At 50.7% G+C, this 23032-nt stretch overlaps 2 protein-coding genes across 4 annotated transcripts in view; one reads left to right on the top strand and one right to left on the bottom strand.

The window, feature by feature from the left end:
• Window positions 1–1591: 1591 nt before the first annotated feature.
• On the bottom strand, window positions 1592–17173 carry ADAMTSL5 (ADAMTS like 5). Of its 3 annotated transcripts, XR_003568346.1 has the most exons (13): window positions 17036–17173; window positions 10784–10853; window positions 9543–9643; window positions 9059–9119; window positions 7719–7827; window positions 7194–7321; window positions 6798–6921; window positions 5939–6025; window positions 5463–5626; window positions 3912–4110; window positions 3716–3787; window positions 2664–3109; window positions 1592–2028 (listed from the first exon to the last, which is right to left on the bottom strand). XR_003568346.1 is itself a non-coding variant. In XM_027853308.1 (12 exons), exons 1-12 carry the CDS (start codon window positions 17092–17094, stop codon window positions 2793–2795), a joined length of 1491 nt encoding a protein of 496 aa, XP_027709109.1. In that variant the 5' UTR covers window positions 17095–17173; the 3' UTR covers window positions 1592–2792. The 3 variants fall into 3 exon arrangements, 2 of the variants coding, with proteins under 2 accessions (XP_027709109.1, XP_027709110.1); XM_027853308.1 differs by having other exon boundaries at window positions 1592–3109; XM_027853309.1 differs by having other exon boundaries at window positions 1592–3109; window positions 3912–4035.
• A 5451-nt stretch (window positions 17174–22624) lies between these two features.
• The window catches only part of PLK5 (polo like kinase 5), an 8453-nt gene continuing 8045 nt past the window's right edge, over window positions 22625–23032 (top strand). Inside the window, exon 1 of the mRNA XM_027853124.1 lies at window positions 22625–22732. Coding sequence (XP_027708925.1) covers window positions 22625–22732 — 108 coding nt within the window. The remainder of the gene's footprint in view (window positions 22733–23032) is intronic.

Below are 23032 nucleotides of genomic sequence, written 5' to 3'. Positions count from 1 at the left end.
TAATCCAAACACTAATAATCCCCTACATCAGAATTTTTCTTAAGTGGTTAATGCAACGTGGGTGGAGGGAATCCTCCACCCTTACTCTCCAAAGTTATCTAAACCTCCCCCATACAGAGAGATCTTTGCCAGATCATCCTTTCCTCTGTCAACAAGGGTATCCACATGTCTCTGTATCTAGCAGGAGAACGGGCTTCTCCCCAGAGACAGCTGCATGAGCGGGAGAGTGTGGCATGGTGGAGAAGAGGGTGTGGGAGGAAAGGGACAGGCTGGAAACCTAGAGAGAGGCAGCGTATTGTAGAAAAATCAACACAGGCTAGAGGCCAGATTCAAAGGGAGAATAGAAGATCTAGGCCTTATCCAGAAAGGGTAACCATCTGGGGTTGAGAAGTCTGTTTCAGTGTAAGTGTGAGACTTCCTCCTAGAGGCAGCTAGGTGATGCAGTGGATAGCTGAAGTCAGAAAGAGCTAAGTTCAAACCTGGCCTCAGACACTGAGGTTTGTGACCCTGGGAAAGTCACAAACTTCAGCCTCAGTTTCCTCAACTATAAAATGGGGATAATAATAGCACCTACCACCCAGGGTTGTTGTGAAGATCAAATGAGCACTTAGCACAGTGCCTGGCATGTTGGGTCACTATATAAATGCTTCTTCCCTTCCTTTCCCCTTTAAATGTGAGAACTTCCCTTTGCAGGGCTGTGTTGGCATGTGTTGGGGTTCATTCATTCCACATTTGTGGCAGTCAGACTCTCCATGGAGGAAGGGCTATCATCCAAGAATCTCCAGTGACAGGAAGCTCTCTATTCACCATTCCACTTTGGGATCTTTTTTTTTTCTTCTTTTTTTGGAGGCAATTGGAGTTAAGTGACTTGCCCAGAGTCATACAGCTAGTCAATGTTATGTGTCTGAGGCCATATTTGAACTCTGATCCTCCTGACTCCAGGGCCAGTGATCTATCAACTGCCCCAGGGATACTTTTAACTGTTAGAGAAATGTTCCATAGGGTACTTCCTCCACCAAAGCAGATATGCTGCCCATTTATGATTTTAATACATACACGCCAGGGAGGCTTGGAGGCTATGTGACATCACAATGGCAAAGGTAGAATCTGAACCCAGGTTGTCCAGTCCACATCTACTCCAACTTCTGCCCACTGGGGTCAAGCAGAACAAGGCTAAGCCCTCTTCCAGATGATAGCCCAAATCAAATATTTAAAAGGGTGATAGCAAGTCCTATTTGTCCTCCTCCCCAAACACTGGTGTTGAGGGAGATTATTTCCATACATAGGGCAAGGTCCCCGCCATCAATGACATCATTCATGGCCCAGCCAATGAGACGTGCCAAGGATGGTGTGCCATTACAAGGGTGGATCACCCCTCTGAGAAGTGCCTCAGAGAGGCAGGAGACAATGAGAAGTCTGAGGGGGAGGGAGGAGAGTCAAGGAAGGTTTCCCAGAGAAGTTGGCACTCAAGTTGGGTTTTAAAGGATTGGCAGGATTTCAACAGGTCTTAAGACTTGTGTGCTTGCTCTATGACTTGCCTTCTCAATGGGTGGGGGAGGAGCTGGAGAGAGAATTACGGACTCAGAAGGAATGTCTGAAAAACAATTTATGTGCTATACACCCCACCAACATTTGTGTTGCCAAGGCACGTGTTTCCCCTATATCCTACATTAATTGTTAAATCTAATTGAGTCTGTCTCCTTAAAGCTCTTACATCCTCCCTCTACCCCTCTACCCCCTTTCAACTGATCCTGGTTCGATTTCAACCTCTCGTCTCAAATTATCCAAGAGCTACCAAGGTAGTCTTCCTTGACTCCAGTCTTGTGATGTCTCTGCTCAAAAGGGCCTCTCATTCGTGGTCTTCCACAACTTGGCTCTGACCTACTTTTCCAGTTGTCAGACTGTGTCCCAGCCAGTCTGGATGGCTCCCCATTCTTGTGCCCTGGTCTCATCTTGCCTTCTTCCAGCTCTGCCCCAGTTTACGCTGTCTCCCATTCCTAGAGGGGCTTCTTTTCCTCCTCTTAGTTTCTGTTAAAATATTAAAGGCTCAGCCCAGGTGGTGTTTCTTCCCAGAATCCTTCCCTAATTCCCCAGGTCAGGATAACCTCTCCTTCAAATTTCTCCTGGCACTTTGCCTGGTTTACTCTCTCTTTTCCCATGATCTCACTCTCCCTCATCAAAGTGGTGTAAATGTCTGTACCCCTATTAGATTGTAGGCTCCTAAGGAGCAGGGTCTGTGTATCCATCCCTGGCCCCAGCAGAGGCCCTTCCTTGTACATAGTAGGTGCTTACAAAGTGTTTCTGGAAGGAATGATTGAAAATTGCGTGCTGCTTGCATTTGGATGCCTCGTGCCTTTGACTTGATCTGCATTGTATGCTGTATCCAAATTGTGTTACTGTATTGTGCCATGTGTATATGTGCCCATGGGAGAGAGATCCACTCCTTGGAGTGTGTGTGTGTGTGTGTGTGTGTCCCTGTGGTACCCTACAGGCTGGAAGATTGGAGAAAATTCAGGGTCCAGAGGGAGGCCACAAAGCAGAGGCCAGTTCTGGTCCTTATAGTTTCTGCCTCCTCCTGAAGGTGGGGTAACTATGGGCACCAATGTAGACTGGGCTCCCCTATGCCCATGACCCAGAAGAATCCCCCTGGAGCGCTACCATACCGGGCAGTGTTATTGTAGAATGGATCTGCCCTTTCCAGGGACTCTTGATAGGCCCAGCCTGGTCCTCTCTTGGGGGCAGTCAACTGGGCGGGCAAGGCATGGCCCTCTCTAGAGTTTAGGCAGATAGCCTCAGCCTGCTGGTGGGGCCTGGGGACACTGCTTGGCCACCTCCTGGATGCGGGCGTCTTCTCTGGGAGTCCAGGGCCGGGCATAGCCAGCATGGGGCAGCAGCAGCCGGTCCAGGGTACCCTCATAGTTGATGTGTCGCTGGGCGGCCACTAGGTACTCCGCTCGAAGGACCAGCAGGGGGCAGGGGCAGGCCCCTGGGGCCCAGAGGAACTCCCTCCGCTCTAGTGGGGTCCAGTTCTTGTAGGAATGTTGCACCTGAATGTCATACCGGGTCTCCTCACCTACACGGAGCCGTGCCAGGACCCGGGCCCGGAATACTGTGGATATCAGCAATTGCAGATTCAGGAATTTGGAAAGCAGTTTACCCAGCCCCCTTATTTGTAGAGAGGGCTCAGGATAACCCAGCAAGTCAGCAGCAGAGACAAGGATAGAAAGAACCAGGGCAGGGCTCCTTCCTCTTACTTAGAATCTTTTCAGGACCTGATACATGTCCTGGCCCAATCTCTTCATTGTACAGAAGGGGAAACTGACACCTGGAGGGGTGTGTGTGATTTGTTCAGGCTCATGCAGTGAACCAGTTGCATAACTAGAATTAGAACTCAGTTCTGACTCCTAGTCCAAGGCTGGCCTGTGGGCAGCAAAGGATGGAAGAGCAGACAGTTTGGTGCAAGGGGAGAGCACTAAATTTTGAGTTGGAACATTTGGGTTCAAACCTCAGCTCTGCTTACTCCTTGTGTGACCTCGGACAAGTTAACTTAACCTTGTTTTCTTCCTCTGAATAATAAAGGGGGTCGAACTAATTGATGTCTAAAGTTCTATGGTGTCTATAAATCTAGGAGGCCCAAACCTGAAGGAGCTGGTACTTGGGGTGGCAATAGGAAGTCTGAGGCCAAGAGAGCTCATGGAGGGAGGGGAGATCTTACCAAAGTCACTCCTGCAGTAATGAAGCAGACGCTGGCTCCGTCCCTTGGCACCTGGACATGGCTTGCAGCTCTCTATAGATGGCAATGAAGTAGTTGGCGGGGGGGGACAAATGGATCTTGGTCCCATCTTGTAGGGAGGGGTATTAAAGAAAGAGGGGCTTCCCTGCTCTCTCACTTAGGGAAAAGGGAGACCCACCTGTTTCAATGGGCTGCTCCCGAGGTGGAGAGAAGGGGGCTGGCTGAGTCCAGGATGGGGCAGCCTCCTGGGGCCCCACCTCCACCTCCCGAATCTGTGGCTGCCTTAGAGGACTGCTGTGGCTCTGCAGGACATAATAGGCATCCCTTGGCAGCCAGAACTCAAACTCAATGCCTGGGTTGGGCTCTTGGAAGAGAACCTAGGGGAGCAGAGAGGCTCAGATTCCCATTTATACCCTGTCCCGAGCACCAGCCTCTCCACTCTAGGGGCAGTTTCCCGGCTATTTCCTCCCCAAATCATCCTTCCTAATACCTGTAAGGCAGACAGGCATTCCGTAATCAAAAACAGTACAAGCAACCCACCAACTAGTATGTTATGACCATGGGATTGTGCTGTACAATCACGATACAAAGAGAAAACAATCCCAGCTCCCAAGGATCCTGAGTTCTAGTAGATTCAAGGTCAGTACCATGGACAGAGCCTGGCCTGACTCCTGGGTTCAAGTCCTGACTCTTCCATTCATTCACTGTGTGATCTTGGGTTTCCCCATCTGTCTAATGAAGGGGTGGGGCTAGATGGTTTGTAAATTCCATTCTAATCCTAAGAAGCAGATACAAGGCCTGGGCTTGAATCCAGACTCCAACACTTGCTGGCAGCCTAAACCTAGAGAATTCTGAGCTTCAGTTCCCTCCTCAGTCAACTGGATGTAAGATTCCCCTGTCCTTCCTTTCAGAATGGTTCTGGCTGTGAGACCCAAAAAATAGCAAATTTCAGTAGAACTTTAAAATTTGAAAAGGAAAGTGGAAGTATCATCCCCGTTTTATAGATGAGGAAATTGAAGCACAGAGGATTTCACCCATGGTCCAGGGCTCTCCATGCTCTAGGCTCTCAAGCAGTCTCATGGAGCATCTCCCTAAATGGTCACATTCTGTGTGATATGTCCATTATGCCCCCACCAAGATCTTGCTGTCTTTGAATATATTTGATATATACCTCCCACCATTAGATTGTGTGCTCCTTGAGAAAAGTGGCTGTCTTCTGTCTTTCTTTGTGACCTCAGCTCAAAACAGTGACTAGCATATAATAAGTGCTTAACAAATATTAGTTGACTGCCTGCCTGCCTAGGTTTCTGGCAAATGTAAGCAAAAAACCCTTTGCTCCCGCACAAGCACTCAAGGTAACAAATGGTTTCAGGTCCAGGACAACATTTATTTATCTCACAGAAAATACAACAATCCTGGGAGGGGAGGAGTGGAAGTATTATCCCCATTTTACAGATGAGGGAACTAAAACACAGAGGGCTTAAGTCATTTTCCAAAGACCACACAGCTAGTAAGTGGAGGAGGCAGGGATTAAACACAGGTCTCCTGATTCCAAACCTAAGATTGTTTCTGTGATTTCCCACTGTCTCCTACGATATTTCAGCTGACCCACAATAATAGTATCTTTCATTAAATCCTGGGGTAACACACCTCTCACACCTAAGTCTACAGTAGCCCACAAATAACTTCCCAGGATTGGTCTTTGCCCTCACCCTGGATTTGCAATCACCTGCAAGTGGAGGTCTTCACCTGTGGGCCCAGCTGCCCACAGACTCTCATCTCGGTCATTGGTGCGACTATAGTGGACCTGGGTCCCGGCCACCTGGAAGATCCCTGGCCAGTCAACGGCCCAGTCTCCATTGAAAACATAGCGCCCATCACTGCCCATTAGTGCTGAGTGGTAGGGGAGGGAAAAGAGTTCAAGGAGTTTGCTAGAAGCCAAATCAGAACTTTTTATCGGGCTCAGGTCCCCATGCCTCAATTTCCCACATCCAGTAGGGTGCTAGGAGATCCTTCAGGCCAGAGGGAGGGAGTGGGGTTAGTTTAGCTAGAGACTGTGGGCTGGGTCTGTTTCTCTGGGAGTCCCTATCCATTAGCTCCACCCTAGCCAAGGAAGTAACACCCCCAGATTTTCTCTTTACCCTCTATCCCAGCAGGGCCAGGAAGCCCCAGGCTCTAGGGAATGGGAGGACTCCTAGCTCTCACCCAGATAATTGCGGCTCCTGTCAGTGACTCTGATATGCCGGGCACCAATGGGAATAAGGGTCACATTCCAGTAGCCATATGATTGACCTGATAGGAAATGAAGTGGGGGGGAGAGAAGGCAAATGAGCTTCAAAGCTTTGACCTTGCTGCCCTCCCCCAAGAGTCATAAGCACACTTGCACTCAGGGTCCCAGCCATGTGGGTCTACACACGTGGGAGTGTCCAGGCTGTGCAAGCCTGTGTGTACTTTGGGGAGCATGCACGTGGGTAAAGTACAGTGGAAAGAGCTTTGCTCTGGGCATCACGTCATGACTGCCACTAATCCGCTATCTGAGCTTATTCTTCCCCAGTTGGGCTTCCTATCAAATGGAGGAGTTGAATTTGATGGTCTCTCTCAGCTCTGACATCCCATTTCTAAAGCCTCTTCCAGCTCCAACATGTCCCCTCCACACCTATTCTGACATTCTGTGTTCCAAGGTCCCTTCTAACTTGATGAGTCTAACAGCTCTGAAATTTTCTGTTCTGTGTCTGAAGGTCTCTCCTAGCTCTCACACTCTATGTTCTAAGGCCACCTCTGTGGGCCTCAGTTTCCTCATCTATCAAATAAAGGGGCTAGACTAAAGTCCCTTCTAATCTTAAATCTCTGATCCTTCAGGCTCAGACACATTATGCCTAAAGGTCTTTTCCCATAGCTCCTAGCTACGTTCCAGAAGCTAGAAGGGACAGGTGGGACAGGCAAGGAAGACGTCTGGGAACTCTGGGCCATGTAAAGCCTAGGGCAGGAAGGACCAGGTAAAGGAAAGAAAAGGGGCCATGGGGGAGCCCAGAAAGGAAGGATTCAGCCCTGCAGGGGCAGTCACCGGAGGGTGGGGTGGTCTCGCTGAAGACACGCTGGACGAAGAGACAGGAGCTGTTTCTGCCACCACATTGCCCACAGTTGTCCTCATGGTTCCCGGAGCCCAGGACCCCATCACAGCCTGCAGTCTGGGAGACATAGGTAGTGAGGGAAACCTGGCTCAGGAATGCCACTGGTCTCTGTGCCTCCACAGGGCTAGGGACTTCAGAGTTACCCTCCCTCATGCCCATCCCAGGAAACAGCCTTGGGCTGTCCACAGCTTTCCAGCCCCACCCCCCCCCCCCCCCCCCCCCCCCCCCCCCCCCGCCACTTCCCCCGGCAGCGTATGGTACTGAAGGTCAAAGGGCTCCCTGGGTATTTGTGGAAGAGGCCAGGTTAAGCTGGGGAAGGAGGCTCTCACAAGGCATCGGCCATTGATACAAAGCCCATCAGAGTCCAGGCTGCAGGGCGTCCCGTCCAGCACTCGTCCAAAGGTATAGTAGAAAGTGTGGCCCTCTGCCAGGCAGTTCAGGTCACACAGATTGGGAGCTGGCAGAGAAGAGGATGAAAGGTGGGGAGAAGGCCCCTAATTACATTCCCCCAAATGCTCTTCCCAAGAAGTTCTCCCTAATTAGTCTGCTCCATCATTCCATGTCCCCTTATCAATAAGGCTTAGGTCCCAGGTTTAAGTCGGGTATGAATCAGCTTCACAAGTTCCCTTTCCAATTCTTATGAGGGGGCATATCCCCAGGTCCCCTCAAATTGAAGTCTCTCTGAGGGCAGCAGCTTCCCAAGGGCAGGACCCAGTTTCTCCTATCTCCAGTTCCAGGTTCCGGCTAATTATTCAGGTACCCGCTCCCACACCTAGGTAGCCCTAAGCTGCCTGGGCAGTGAGGCTCAGGAGCGAGGAGGTACCAGAGTATCCAGCCTGGTCCCAACCACTCACCTCCATAGAAAGGGACCCACTGGTAGATGGCCTGGTCACCCAGAACAGGCCTACTGTTGTAGAGGGCACACTGCAGCTCCCTGAAGGGCATGGCACCAGAGGGGCATTCCTGCCAAGCAAAGCAGGGAGGGAAGGCTCTGTCACAGGGAAGAAAGGGCAGTGCCCTTGGTCTGGAAGATCAGAGGCTGCAGGGGAGAAGGGGGAAGGGTTGGCACTATGAGATTAGGGGAAGGGTGTTTTGGAGAGCAACTGGGGAAAGGAAAGTTGAGGGGATCAGGGCAGGAATTTTACCAATAGCACCTGAGGGACTCAAGGGATTATGTGTCAAGGGAAGGAGAGAAAAGTGAGATTGTAGGCAACACTGAAACAATCTTGACAAAATAGTATCCTTTAAAGAACTGGAAATTGCCGGGATGCCCATCAATTGGGGAATAGCTGAGCGAGTTACAGTATGTGAATGTGATAAAATACTGTTGTGCTGTAAGAAAGACAGAAGGGTATGTTTTGCATGACTTCACACGTATAATTGATCTCATATTGCTGGCTTTCTCGATAGGTGGGGGAGGGGCTGGAGAGAAGGCAAGAATCAGGAACTCAGAATTTTAACAAATGAATGTTAAAAGCCTCTGTCAGATTGCTTGCCCTCTTGAGGAAGGGGGAGGGGAGGGAAAGGAGGGAGAAAAAAATGTGGAACTCAAAATCTTATAAAAGTGAATGTTGAAAACTATCTTTACATGTAATTGGAAAAAATAAAATACTATTAAGTGGGGAGGGGAAATGAATGTTAAACAAAGTGTAATTATTTAAATAGGGAAAAAATGATGAAGGGGATGGTTTGAGAAAATGGTGTGTTGCGACAGAGTATTTAGAGGATGTGAGATGTTTGGAAAACACACTTGGAGCTATAATTGGGTAGGAGGAACAGCAGGATAGAATCTTGCCTACAGAGAGTAGATGGAGTGCCTGGTGTCCCTTGAGTCTGGGTGTGGGGGTGCATATAGGGCTGCAGAGGGTAAAGAGAGGGAATCAGATTCAGAGTCACAGACTAGGAGAGTCTTTAAAAAAAAAAAAGAATGTCAGAGCTGGGAGGGATTATCGAATAACCCCTCATTTTACAGGAGAATCAAGGACAAAAAATGAGGTGTCTGGCCTGCCCAAAGTCACAAAGCAGACCAGAAACAGAGCTGGGACCCAACCCTGGGTTTTCTGACCCAATGCTCTTTTCACGTAGCTGGGAGGGTGGGGTGTGATGAGCTGGAGGAGGGCATAATGTGTCATCCTGTAATTGGGAGTATCTGGAGGCTTTGGGAGAGAGGGGACACTGGCCTTTGGGGACTCACAGGGAGCCTGCATACGCGGTACTGGTGAGAATCTCCCCCGCAGGCATGTTCCCGGGAAATCCTGCAGGCAGATGGGGGTGGAGGTCAAAGGCTGTCACAAAAGAAGCAGCAGTGCCTGGCTTATAATACCCTCCCCCCATTTCCTGCATACACCGCTCCCAGCCTAGCCCCACATTCCGACAGGATTAAAGGGCTGTGCGCCTTGTTTGGGGCGTGGGGGTGCTCAGTGCCCAGGCCTGCCCTGACCCCCCTTCCCATCAATCCACACCTTCTCATCCTAAGCCCTGGGGGAGGGTGGAGTGGGAGGGGAAGGTAAATGCCTCAGGTCCCCCCCACCTCACTCGAGGAGATGCAGAGCTACTTGGGGAGGCCTGACTCTCCATGCTCCCCCAAATCCCCTAAGCTCCCATCCTCTCCCAGGCCTCCCACGGAAAGCACTCCTCCTTGGCTCTCCCTTCCCCATCAATCATCCAGGGGGTCTCACCGCACACATCTCCGGCTGCGCACTGAAGCCCCCTGCCCGCAAGTGCTGGAGCAGCCGCTCCAAGCCCCCCAGGACGTCCACTCACTGGACTCAGACCTTCCCTACTTGGAGGAAGATGGCTGTTAGATGGGTCCAGGAGTCCCAGCTCCCCGGGGGTTTCCTCTGGGCCCCTTTATAGAGCCAGGAAAGGAGGTACGAAGGCCCCCAGGGGCCCTGTCCTCCTCGGGGCGACTCCTCCCTCTGTCAACATGGCCCAGCCCCAACTGCTTCCTCTGCCCTATGCGGAGGCAGGCAGCAAATCCGGGGAACTTTCAGAGCTCCCGGGACGCAGCTCCAGGGTACTGGGTGCCACCTAGCCCCGGCCTGTTCAATCGGCTTCAGCCCCAGCCCCCATGGGGGTGTAAGGGGGGACAAAGAGGGGAAATGAGCACGGGTGGGGCCCTAGAGGCTGGTGGGATGTGAGGAGGTGGGGTACAGAGGAGTGGATATCGGCAGGTGAGGTAGGGGGGCACCTCAGGGCCTGGTAAAATTGTGGCTGTGGCTGTGAGGGGGGAGGGGCTGCAAAAAGGAGAGCTGACACTCCCCCCCCCCCCCCCCCGGACCCCCAAAAAACCCCTTCCTTCCCCGGCCCCCCGCCCCCCCCCCCTCGCCTCCCCTGGGCCAAATTCCATGGAGGGTAGAGGCTAGAGATGCGGGGGCTGAGTTTCTTAGGACTGGAAAGAGCCCATAAACACAGGGTAAGGCCAGCTTGTAACCTCTGGCTGGAATCCCCCTCCATTAACAAGGCACACACACACAGAGTGAGCTCCTCCCTCAAAAGCAGCTGACCTTCTATACAAACCCTCCCACCCCCAGCTTTGGGGCCTGGACCAGACTTGGGTCTGTGGATGGGGGGTTGGGGGATCTCTCAGTAACACACGAACATCCTGCTCCCTGTGCTATGAGGCTGCTATTCTCCCCACCCTCAAAGGTCACGAGCTAGGAGCTCCATCCATCCCAGTGAGCAACACAGGATTGTAGGAAAAGGCCCATGCAGCTTCAGGTCAGGGAAAGTGCCTCAAGCCCTGAAGGAGTCCCAGGCTAAGACTTCCTCTGCTGTCCCTTTCCCCCAGGGGGTTGGGGGGTGGGCAGCAGTTCCCAGACGGGGTGAGAAGGAGGCCAGAAGAAGGTGGCTATAACCAAGGAGGTGGCTGGGGCTTCTGGGACAACGAGGATGTCAGACTCAGGCGTGTTCCCTTTACCTGAGTCCTCCCCTCCAGACCACAGCATAGGTATATCCAGATCAGAAGCAGGACTGGTCGAGGCCTGGGCCTAAGAGCAGCAAACGGTAAAGATTAGGGGCCCCAGGGGCCCAGGGGAAGGGTCCTCTATCTGTCTTACCTTCCCAACTTAAAAACAACAGCTAGCATTTTTTGTATCGCTTTAAGGTTGACAAAGCACTTTACATATATTATCTCATCTGACCCTTACAATAGCCCTGGCAGGTAGATAGGTGCCCAATTTACATAAAAATAATTTAAATTTAATTACCCCAATTTAACTAATGAGGAAACTGAGGCTAAGAGACTTAACTGAGGTTAAGTGACTTGCCCTGGGTCACACAGTTAGAAAGTATCTGGGGAAGGATTTCAACTTAGGTCTTCCTGAGTCTAGCATTCTCTCCTCCACCCCTCCAGCCTTTCCCCATCTCCTAATCTGCTTTTTTTTTCATTATTGTTGCTTCATTTCAGTCCTTTTCTACTCTTTGTGACTCTATATGGGGTTGGTTTGCCATTTCCTTCTCCAGCTCATTTTATAGATGAGGAAACTGAGGCCATCAGGGTTAAATGACTTGCCCAGGGTCACACAGCTACTAAGTGTCTGAGGCCAGATTTGAACTCAGGAAGATGAGTCTTCCTGACTCCAGGTCTGGTGCTCTATCCACTACATCACCTAGCTGCCCCCTAATCTGGTACACACTCTCGATATGGCCTTGGAGAAAACACTTCCCCACCTCCCATTTCCAGGGGATTCTCCATCACTGGAGGTCTGCCATGAGAGTCTGGATGATCACTTGCTGGGGATAAGAGTCCTGTTCAGCTATGTGCTGGACTAGCTGCTCTCTGTGGCCGCTTTCAGCTCTGACCTTCCAGGATTCTGCAACTAAATGACCTCGAAGACCTCTTCCAGCTAGCTCTGAGTGCCTTGTAACTACTTCCTGTATCTGTATTTCCTTGGCTGGGTACATGCCCTCCACCAGCCTGAGCCAAAACCCCTCTTTAGGATAGCAGATGATGTTTGAGAACTGCCATGTCAGGAAAATTTATCAGATGGCCATGACAGTGATGAACTGCTCTGAGCTTAGCTGGGCTGGTCCTCTGTGTCAAAGACTCTGTCCCTGGCCTGTACTCTACACATTTCTTGGAGGGACTTGATAAATATTGAATTTTTCCTTTTGTGATCTAAGATCCCTCCCAGTAGACAATCAAATAAGGGGAGAAGATCCTGGGACCTTGATGCCACATGTGGCCTTCTAGATCCTTGGGTGCGGCCTTTTGACTGAGCCCAGGTTTTAACTTTAAAAAATTTTTTAAATTAATAATTTATTTTTCGTTTTCAACATTCACTCCCATAAGTTTTTGAGTTTTTAATTTTTTTCTCTTCCTTCCCTGTCTCCCTCCCCAAGACGGGCGTGCAATTTGATTTAGGCTCTACATATACATTCCTATTAAACATATTTTCACATTAGTCATGTTGTAAAGAAGAATTAGGACCAATAGGAACCACAAGAAAGAAGAAACAAAAGAAAAAGAAGAAGAAAAGAGCAAATAGTATGCTTCGATCTGCATTCAGACGCCATAGTTCTTTCTCTGGATGTGGGTAGCATTTTCCATCATGAGTCTTTTGGAGATGTCTTAGATTCTTGCATTGCTGAGAAGTGAGTCCAAGTTTTACAGAACAAATCCTTTTATTAAGGGGATTTGTTCTGTGAAGTTTGGATTCAGTCAAAGGGCCGCACTCAAGGACCTAGAGGGCCACATGTGGCCTTGAGGCCAAAGGTTCCCTAGTTCCTATTAACTATTCAACTATCAAGCATTTACTAAGGGTCTACTATGTGCCAGGCATCGGGCACACAAAGATGAAAATGACACAGTCCTTACCCTCAAGAAGCTTACATTCTGTTGGAGGAGACAACACATATATCATACATATTTAAGTATAAACAAAATAAAAATGAGGTAATTTGAGGTTGAAAGCATCAGAAGCTGGGGGATGGGGTCAGGAAGGGTTTCATGGTGGTAATCATACAGGAGCTGAAATTTTGAAGGAAATAAGGGATTCCAAGAGGCAGAGGTGAGGAAGGATGGTGTTCCAGGGATGGGGGACAGCCAGTGCAAAAGCACAGAGGTGGGAAATGGGCTGAGATGTGAGAAAAATAGCAAAGAAGGCTTCTCAGGCTGGCTAGTTAAAGTAGAATTATAGGACAAGGCTGGAATAGTAGATTGGAGCCAGGTAGGATAACACTTTAAAAACTGAATAGAGGAATTCAAAAGATAATGGGCAGCCAATCACATTTATTGAGGAGGGGGAGTGACACGGTCAGACCTGTGCTTTTGGAAGGTCACTTTAGCAGCCAGGTAGAGGAGGGGTTGAAATGGGAAGAGACAAGGCTGGGAAATCAATCAGGAGTTTACACGGCATGGTGTTTTGAGGACGACCGTCCACCCAGAGTCAGGATCACAGCTTTAGGGATGAAGGAAGTCATCGAATCCAACTTGAATTTTTCAAAATTAAATGGCAGGGGTAGGTAGGTGGAATAGTGGCTAGAGCACCAGCCCTGGCGTCAGGAGGACCTGAATTCAAATCCGGCCTTAGATATTTACTAGCTGTGTAACCCTGGGCAAGTCACTTGACTCCATTGCCTCCCTCCAAAAAATTACATGGTAGGGCCAAAACCAAAGTCCATTGACTCCAAATCCAGCACTTTCTCCACTATATGACACTGATTTGTGGGTTCAAGTCTTGCCTCTCAGTGCCCTGGGCAACCCTCTAAATTTGTTTTTCAGTCATGTCAGACTCTTTGTGACCCCATTTGGAGTTTTCTTCACAAAGATACTGGAGTGGTTTATCATTTCCTTCTCCAGCTCATTTTACAGTTGAGGAAACTGAGGCAAAGAGAGTTAAATGATTTGCCCAGGGTCATATAGCTAGTGTCTGAGGCCAGATTTGAATTTAGGTCTTTCTGACTCCGGACAATTGCACCACCTAGATGCCTCTGATCAGGAGACCTAGCTCCAGTATTTACTACCTGAAAGACCATGAGTGAGGCACTCTATCTTTCCTGGACTCAGTTTCCTCATCTGTAAAATGAAGGGGGGTGGAGTTGGGGTGGCCTTGATGGTCTCTAAAGTCCCAACTATAAATCCTATGAACCGAGACTGAAGAGGAAAGATCAGTATGGACCTGGGGATTAGTTACTTCCCACAAATACTTATTAAGTACCTACAATGGGACAGGCACTGTGCAAGAATTACACAAACAAGACCCTCCATCTCTGGGCTGTCCCCCATGCATGCAATGCCCTCCCTCCTCCTTTCTGACTACTGGCCACCCTGGCTTCCTTTAAATCCCAACTAAAAGTTTCACCTTCTACTGGAAGCCTTTCCCAACTCCTCTTAATTCCAGTCCCTTCCTTCTGCCAATTATTTCCTATTTATCCTGTATAGAGCTTACTTTGTATACATTTGTTTGCATGTATTCTCCCTCATTAGACTGTAAGCTCCTTGAGGGCAGGGGCTATCTTTTGCCTCTTTTTGTATCTCCAGTGCTTAGCATAGTACCTGGCACATAGCAGGTGCTTAATAAATATTGATTGATCGATTGATTGACTGATACAAAAACAAAAGTGAAAGTCCCTGCCCCTGAGCTGCTAGGGTTGAAATCAGAAACACCTGGGTTTGAATTCTACCTCATACATTTACCAACAGGGTAAATCCCTTATTCTCTCTGAACCTGTTTCCTCATCTGTGAAATGGGTACAATAATAGCACCTACTTCACAGGGCTCCTATAATGGCTGTTGTAAGGATCAAATGAGATAACATATGTAAAGCACTTTGAAAACCTTGAAGTAATATATGAATACAAGCTATTATTATCATCATCCTTATCATCATTCAGTTAAGGGATACCTAATGTAGGCAAATCAGTAAATACAGGACCTTGAGAAAGAAGAGAGGCTCAGATTCAGGGCAGGATACCATGGATGTGGGCCTTCGGGGAGCTCCAAATTAACCCCCCACACACACAGGATGGATTTGTAGTTCAGCTGTTCTCTGGCCTGAGTATCAAGTGCATATGAGCACTGCTGTAAAAATCTGTGACTTCTGACTACATAAACTGAGGAAGGTATCCTACCCTGTCTGAGTTTCTGTTTTCTCATCTGTCAAACAGCCCCTCTGGGGGAAGGGGGCAGCACCCTGTCCTCATCAGCCACACCCTTATCCTGACTCTGACCCCCCCACCCCTCCTGGCTCCCGTATACCAATGTCCCTAACCCCTTATCTCTGAGCACAGGCCTGGTCACTGATCTGATGTTGACAGGAAAATAAGCAGCTGCCTACATCTCTCAGTGGGGAGAGTGTTTGGATGGTAGGGAAACTAGGTGGAGAAGGCAGGATTGGGGTGGACATCCCAAATGAGGAGGTCAGTGGTCAAGGCTTGCCCAAGCTTGGCAGCACCCACTGGGCACTGGGCTTCTTTATGCAACTTAGGACTGGTCTGGGAGCTACATTCAGGCTCCCCAAGGAATTGTATCCAGGCTTACAACTGTCCTCCCCAGTAAGTACCAACAATCCCTTAGTCTCTGGTGGCAAACGTGACCAGAAAAAAACCCAGCTGTCAAGGGCACCAAAGGATCACAGAAACATGGAATGTCAGAACTGAAAAGGACCTTAGAGTCCAGTCCTGTCATGTGACAGATGGGAAATCTGAATCCCAGAGACGGAAAGTGACTTGTCCAAAGTCACGAAGTGAGCAAGGAACACTAGGGCCTGCCCTCTCCACTGAGAAATCCACAAACAACAGGGCAGACCACACTGGAGGTCCCCAGGTGCGTCCCTTCTCTCTTCATTTTCTATTGACTCAGCCTCTACTCTCAGGGATTGGAACTGTTGATTGTGGGAAGGATCTCGAAGAAATGAGGCAGTGTTCTGCAATGGAAAAAACTCTGGTTTTGTCCTCAGGAGACCTGGCCTCCCTGTGGACTAAGTCACTTCCACTCTCTGGCCCTCAATTGTTCCTTCTGTGATAGAAAGGGCCTGGGTTAGATGACCTCTTAATAAGGTCATTTCTAGCTGGAACATCCTTGAATTCTCTAAAGCTACCCCAAGAAGGTAGTGTGACTTCAAGAGCATCCTTTTGGAAAATAACCCACCAAGCCTTGGGCCGGGCCAACGTGGGGGTGGGGATAGGGGAGGCCAAGGGAGGAATGAGCTTGGGCTGGTGTATGACTCTTTGAACACCCACAGAGAATCCCCCGGGGAAAGGAGGCAAGACTCTGGGAGCTGGAGTGGGGGGAGGAGCAGGGAGATTACCGATCTACTCCTGGCTGAGTGCCTGACTTTCCGTGAGAAGAGACATTGGCCTGGGAAATCCTGGGTTCTCCTTGCTTATCATGCCTCTGGGCCCAAGTTCCTATCTCTCAGAACATCTTGGTTCTAGATGAACAAGTGAGGAGAACCCACCATCCCAGTTCCCCTAAAAGGAAGTGCTTTTGAGAAGCTTGTAGGAAAATACTGTTGATATCCTCTGAGGGACAAGGAATTTAGCCTGGAATTGGGGGTGGGGATCTGCAATCTAGAGAGAGGGGATAGGCTGACCCCTGGGGAAGGTTTTGATAGTTTAGGAAGGAAGGGCTTAGAGGGAAGGAGAGAAAAGGTGGGTGATGAGAAATGAGGAGGATGGAGGTGGGGGCTTAGGTTTGGTTCCTGGGCTAGCTGAAGGAATTGATCAGGGGGAACTGCCACCCTACTTTGCCTAATCTCCCCCTCGCCCTGCTTCCCAGCAAAATTTTAGGGGGATGGTTAAAGAGAAGTTAATTAAGAGAACCTGGGTCTAGTACCAAATCTGCCACTAGGCAAATGTGTGACTTTGACTAAGTCCCCCTCTGGGCCTCAATTTTCCCATCTTTTAAGATGAGGAGGTTGGGCTAAATGACCCTTTCAGCTCTGACATTCTATGTTCTAAAGTCCTTTCCAGCTCAGCCATTCCATGACCTAACTTCTGAAGTCCTTCCCCGCTCCCCCCCCCCCAGCTGTAAAGTTCCCTGAGACCCATTTCTTCATGGAGAGGATAGGGACACAGCCTGTTCCCCAAAGCTTCTTTGGAAGGAATCTGGGGGAGTGGGGAGGTCCAGGGTTCAGCACACTGCTGGGAGGGTAAGGGAAGGGGGAATGGTCCCCAACCCCATCGTTCCCTGGGTGGGGGGAACCCTTGAAGGGTCCAGGGACTTACCAGAGTTTCCCGGCTGGGTGTTCAACCCGAGCCTCTTGGGTCCCCACGGGAGGTGGCATCTGGGGGGGAGGGCGCGGTCGCGCGTGGGGCTGGACGGGCCACCTCTCCCTAACCTGGGCCGAGTGTCTGAGCAGCTCTCCTGGCCGGGACTGGCGAGCTGTGGGGTGCTGCCCGAGCAGCGGCCCCTCCCACCCGGGGCCGGCAGGAGGAGGGAGGCGGGGGCGCCTTCGGGGCCCCGCATCCTCCTAGGCCCCCACCCCTTCCACCCCACCCAGGTCCCATTAACCCCTCCAAGCTCATCCTGAGACTGTGGGCTCTTGGCTCTATTAAGCGGAGCTGCCAGGCACCTCAGGGGTTAAACATATGGGAGTTGAGGAAGTGGGGAGGGAAAGGACTGCGCTCCTTTGGGCTCTGCGGCAGGGGATTGCTCTGTCAGGTGCGGAGCTGTGGGCATTGGGGTCTCCCCAGTAGGGGAGAAGCTTCAGCCTGGGGACCACCCCCTCCCCCAGCCGCTCGGCTGGAGCGGGGAGGGGCGGGGCCGGATTGCCCTTCGGAGTTCGCTCTCTGGGCTCCCGGAACCCAAGAGCCGGAGCTGGGGGTGGGTGGGGGGTTGGGATGGGGGACAACGGAGGGACATGGAACGACATGGAGACACGGAGAGGACTCATTCTTGCCGGCTGCCCCGCCTCCGGGGGGCCGGAGCCATAGTTGGGGCCCCAGGCGACCTGGAGCCCCAGTCTGCCGAGCCGTGCAGTGACCTTGGGTATCTCCACTGTCCCGGGAGGGGAGGGGAGAGGGCGGGGCGAGGGAGGGAGCCATCATAGTCCCTCCCCTCTCCTTCTCTCCGCCTCCTCCCCTCTCCCAATCTCATTTTTCCTCTCCCCAATTACCATCACCATCCTCTCCTCTTCACCGCCCCCCACCCCGCCCCGAGCGTTGCTATTTCTGCTACTCTGCTCAGGCCCGGGAAATGTGAGCACGGGGTGCGGTGCTCCCAGGGGGGAGGAGAGAAGGAGAAAGGGAAGGGTGAGGCCAAGCTCGCCCCCGCTCCCCTTCTGGAGCTCCGAACACTCAGGGTCCGCAAGAAGAACCCTGGAGATCCTCGAGTGGTCCGGCCTCTTCTTTTTACAGATCGGGAAACTGAGGTCCAGAGCAAGAAACCCAGCCTGCCTTGAGCTGGACCCAGACTGGCGCTAGCGAGAGATCCTCCTTCCTACTCGTCCTCCCTAGGGACAGTCAGCCCATCCCCAGGAGTGACCCGGACAACTGGGTCCACAGAGCTGAGCCCCTGACCCCAGTCAGCTACTTACTAGGCCTCCCCTGCTCCGGACTCGGACACCTGTGTCCCCAGTCTGAATACAGGGACCGGGTAGGCCAAAGCAAGTAGAAACCCTCAACACTGTGACCCAGGGGTGTGCCTGCGAGACCGGAGAGCTCAGGATGCCGCTTCCAGCAGCATTAGACAAAGGGGTTAACTGAGGGGAGTGGGAGACTGAGGAGAGGAGGGTACACTACACAGCGACTTCTGCCAGGCATGGCCCTGGTCGCCGAGCTAACGGGGGTATTGGGGGGGAGGGTCACAGGAGGGGGAGAAACAGCCACGAGAGAGCTGGGGCCCGGGGCTGGAGCCACGCTAGGACGCCACTGCACCCTGCCCTCCCCCGGGGCTGGGTAAACAAGGAGATCGGATGTCACTGGCGCGTTCCAGGGAGCTGCCGTCATTGGGATGGGGGGGTAGTAGAAAGAGACCTCGGAGATTGGGGAGCCCTCCCCTAGCCCTAGATCACCGGTAATCCATCTCTTAAGCTTCCCTCTCCTGCTCACAGGCCCGTACCTCCAGACCCCTGTCCTTGTCCCTGAGCTCTCTTGGACCCCTCCCCTGTTTTTAGATGGTCCCTTTCCGTATCCCAAACCCCTTTCCTGTCCCTGGGCCCCCAACCCCACTCTGAGCCCTGATTCTCATTCTCCCACTCCTGCGCTCCCATCCCTGCCTCCTTAGGGAGGGGGATTCAGCAAGGGAGGATGAGGATACAAGAAGGAGGGACAGCAGTGAAGCAAGGAAAAGGCTTTTGGAGGGTTTCAAAGAAGAAAAGATGAAGGGCTGAGTGGGAAATTGAGCAAGAGCCCCTAGAAATAGGTACTGAGGAGAGGCCCCAGGAGGGAAGGGGAGAGGGTGTGCAGTTCCCTGCTCTCACAGCCTTGAAGTGAAAACAAGCCCTGGCCTGGGAATCCAGACACCTTGGTTCTAGTGCTGGCTTTGCCAATGGAATCATTGAATGCTAGAATTGGGGAGAACCTTATGTTAATATTGATGGTTAAAGGTGGAAAGAGCCCTTAGGACTCAGGGATCGTAGAATAATAACAATTTACATTTATGTAACACCACCCATCTTACATATATTTCCTCATCAGGTCCTCAAAACAAACCTGTGAGGCAGGTTCTATTATTGTCCTCATTTTACAGTTGAGGACACTGAGGCTCAGAGAAGTTGTGATTTGCCAATTGCCATAATAGTTATGTGTCAGATCTGGGTCTTCCTGACTCTAACTCCATTCATCACATTATAAAATCACATCACTCTACAAAAGAGATAAAAGGGACCTTATCGAAGCCCAGCTTCTTAGTTTTATAGATGGGGACACAGCTCAGAGATATAAAAGGTCTTGTCCAGGGTCACAGAGCAAATAAGTGGCAGAAAATGAAGACCCAGATCTGTAGATCCCCCAGTTACTGCCCTGGAAGGTTGGGGATTGCTGGTGAGGACAATGGGTTTAAAAGGGTAAAAATACTCTGGCTTCCCTGCAGAGCCATGGGCTCTCAGACAATGCCCTTGGCCCTACTCCCAGCTCCATTGGCCTCTCTTCCCTCCCCCCATTCTCCAGACCCCATGTTTCTTATCTCCTTTTTTTCCCACAAAAATCAATCCACTTTATTAAAAACTCTGTTGGGAGAAGCACTGCCAGAGGTTTCCTAATACTGTAGGCCTAAGAGCCATTAGGGGGCACTGCTTACCTACTGAGATCACTCTGGAAGCTGGGCACTTCTTACATAAAATCGGAAACTGATCTTTTCCTGGAACTTTAGAACCAATTCAGAGCTAGAAGAGACCAGCCACTCAGCCTCTGATGGCATCATCGGCTTTTACTTAATTTCTCTGAAAATTTTGATTCTACCATTCACTTGCTTTGTAACCTTGGTTACTCAGAAGTCTCTTCTAGATGTAAAATTCAGGAGAGTAGGCTAAGAACAAGGCTTGTGGTCAACAGCCTATGGAATTGGGCGCATTCAGAGTGTTGATCAACAAACATGTATGAAATATCTGTTATGTTCCAGGCACTGTGTTCCATACAAAGACAAAAAAGCAATCACTGTCCTCAAAGAGCTATAGGGGAGACAACACATACAGGTGTTTGTTTTTTTTTTAATTTTTTTTGGAGGCAATTGGGGTTAAATGACTTACCTAGGGTCTTACAGCTAGTAAGTGTCTGAGGTCAGATTTGAACTCAGGACCTCCTGACTTCAGGGCTAGTGCTTTATCCACTGTACCACCTAGCTGCCCAGCACATAAAATTTTTGCAGACTTCTGCCCCAAATAAGGAAAGCCTTCAGGATCATGGTCATCCCACATGGAAAGGAAAGCATTGACGGTCCCCCAGCATCCTGGTGACCTCACTGGCCGTTAAAGGATTTAAAGCTGAGAGAGATCTTTGGACCATCTGGTACAATGCCCTCTTTTTACGGTTGAGGCATCTAAGTCCCAGAAAGGAGGTCTTTCTTGCTTGAAGCCATACAGGTTATATAATCAAAGCCCAAATGTAAACCTAAGTCCTCTGACTTTAGAGGCTGCTAAGTGGTTTATGGATACAGTGTTGGCCTTAGAGTCAAGAAGACCTGAGTTCAAATCATGAGTGAAACACTTAGGAACTGTATTACCCCCCAAAAAGTCATGAAACTTTTCTGTGCCTCAGTTTTCTCATTTACTAAATGAGGGGGTTGAGAATGATAACCCCTAAGGTCCCTTAGCCTAGGGCTAAGGCTCTTTTCGAGGGTACCACGCTGCCCATTTAGCTAAGCCTACATGTGTCTTTCTAGTTTTCTCTTCTGTGGGACTCTGGGGTTTATTTTCCTTACAAACAGCCCTGTAGGGGCAGCTAGGTGGCAAAGTGGATAGAGCACCGGCCCTGAAGTGAGGAAGACCTGAGTTTAAATCTGGCCTCAGACCAAACACTTGACACTTACTAGCTGTGTGACCCTGGGCAAGTCACTTAACCCCAATTGCCTAAAAAATAAAACAAAACAATAACAAAAAAAAAACAGCCCTTTGACATTCACAGGGCAAGTATTATTAGCCCCACTTGATAGATGAGGAAGCTGAGGGAAGATAGAAATGATTTGCAGGACCTGAGGAAGCCTTTCTGAGCATTGTCCCTTTCCTCTGTGCTCTTGCATCCTTCACGGTCTGCCTCCCTCAGCTGGCCCTTCATGCAACCTAACTTAGATTCACTGAATGCATTTAAGGGTTGGGGAGAGGGGACCCTGCATATTCCTAGGTGTCACTTGGAGACTGAATGGGCAACCACTCCCAGTATCCTCCCTTGCTAGGAAAGGATGGAATCCCCACAGCTAGCAGAGGATCTGAAGGCTCAGGGATCACCATCCCCTCACCCCTAGGGAGAGGCATGCCCTCAAAGCCCTAGGACAAAGATAGAGAAGACTCCCTCCAGCCCAAGCATTTCTACTCTTGACCAAGCAACTATACTGATTTCTCAGGTGAGGAAACTGAGGCTCACAGTTGGTGGGGAGGGGGACTTAAAAGCACTTATACATACAGAGGACAGACATGCAAACACACATAGTAACATATGCCCAACACACCCCCGGTATACTCAGGGCACACCCTCACATACACAGTCACATATACATAATACTTGCATATATGCACGTTCACTTAATTAATCTTATATATACACAGAATTCAAGCTCACATGCCTATACACATACACATATATTGCTTTGTTCATACACACATAGAGGACGAAGCCACATACACACAATATCCCCACTCACAAATACGCGGATACCCACACCCAAAACTGTCATATATACACACAACACTGAGAGCGACACATTTACATATTCACTGGACACACGTTCACACATCCCGGACATATGCTAAGGCGCACAACTGCGCGCGCACACACAGATTTGCCTACAGAATCTCAGACACACACAAACTCCCACACACAATCTCCTAGCATCAGCCGTGTGCGTGCCGGGCTCGCCTCCCTCCTTCCCCCTCCCATGCCGCCCCCCCGCCCTCCGCCCCCCAGGGCTCTCACCCTCCTCCGATTCCCCCTCCCTCCTGTCTTCTCTACAGCCAATCACCGAGGGAGGGAGGCCAGGAGGCCTGGCCCCGGGGGGTATATGAACCTTCCCGGGGACTCCCCCAGGCATAGTCAGAGACTGGGAGGGAGAGGGAGAAGTAGCCGGAGAGGGAGAGAAGGAAGGAGGGAGGGAGAGGGAGGGAAGGTGGGTGGGAGAGCCCAGCTGGGCCTGGGTAGGGGTTAGGGGTGTGTAGGAGGGTGGGGATGGAGCTGAGAGTCCTCAGGAGGTGGGGGGCCCAGGAGCCTGTAGCCTCCTTCCTCCGGGACCCGAACACAGGGCGCATCTACAGGCGGGGGCGACTGCTGGGCACGGTAAGGGCTGAGGGGAGGGGGAGTCCTGGGAGCCTGGGGGTTAGAGAGGGAAGGATGAGGACAATGAGCTATAAGTGGGGGCCAAGCGGGAAGGGAGGGAAGGGGAGGGGAGCCAGTATCCAGAGGGGCTAGCCTTTCTAAAGTCTCTTCCAGCTCTAAATCCTCACATTCTGACTGGCCCACTTTCCTAGACTTACTTAGCTCTTCTGTTTCCTCCTCCTGGGTCTGTCTTCACCCCTGGTCAGGCTGCAGAGTGTGTGTGTGTGTGTGTGTGTGTGTGTGTGTGTGTGTGTGTGTGTG

Source organism: Vombatus ursinus, unplaced genomic scaffold (assembly GCF_900497805.2).
Source record: "Vombatus ursinus unplaced genomic scaffold, bare-nosed wombat genome assembly UNPS02009918.1, whole genome shotgun sequence".
Classification (NCBI taxonomy): Eukaryota; Metazoa; Chordata; class Mammalia; order Diprotodontia; family Vombatidae; genus Vombatus; species Vombatus ursinus.
The sequence above is the reverse complement of the archived record's forward strand: the minus strand, read 5'-3'. Positions and strand labels throughout refer to the sequence as shown.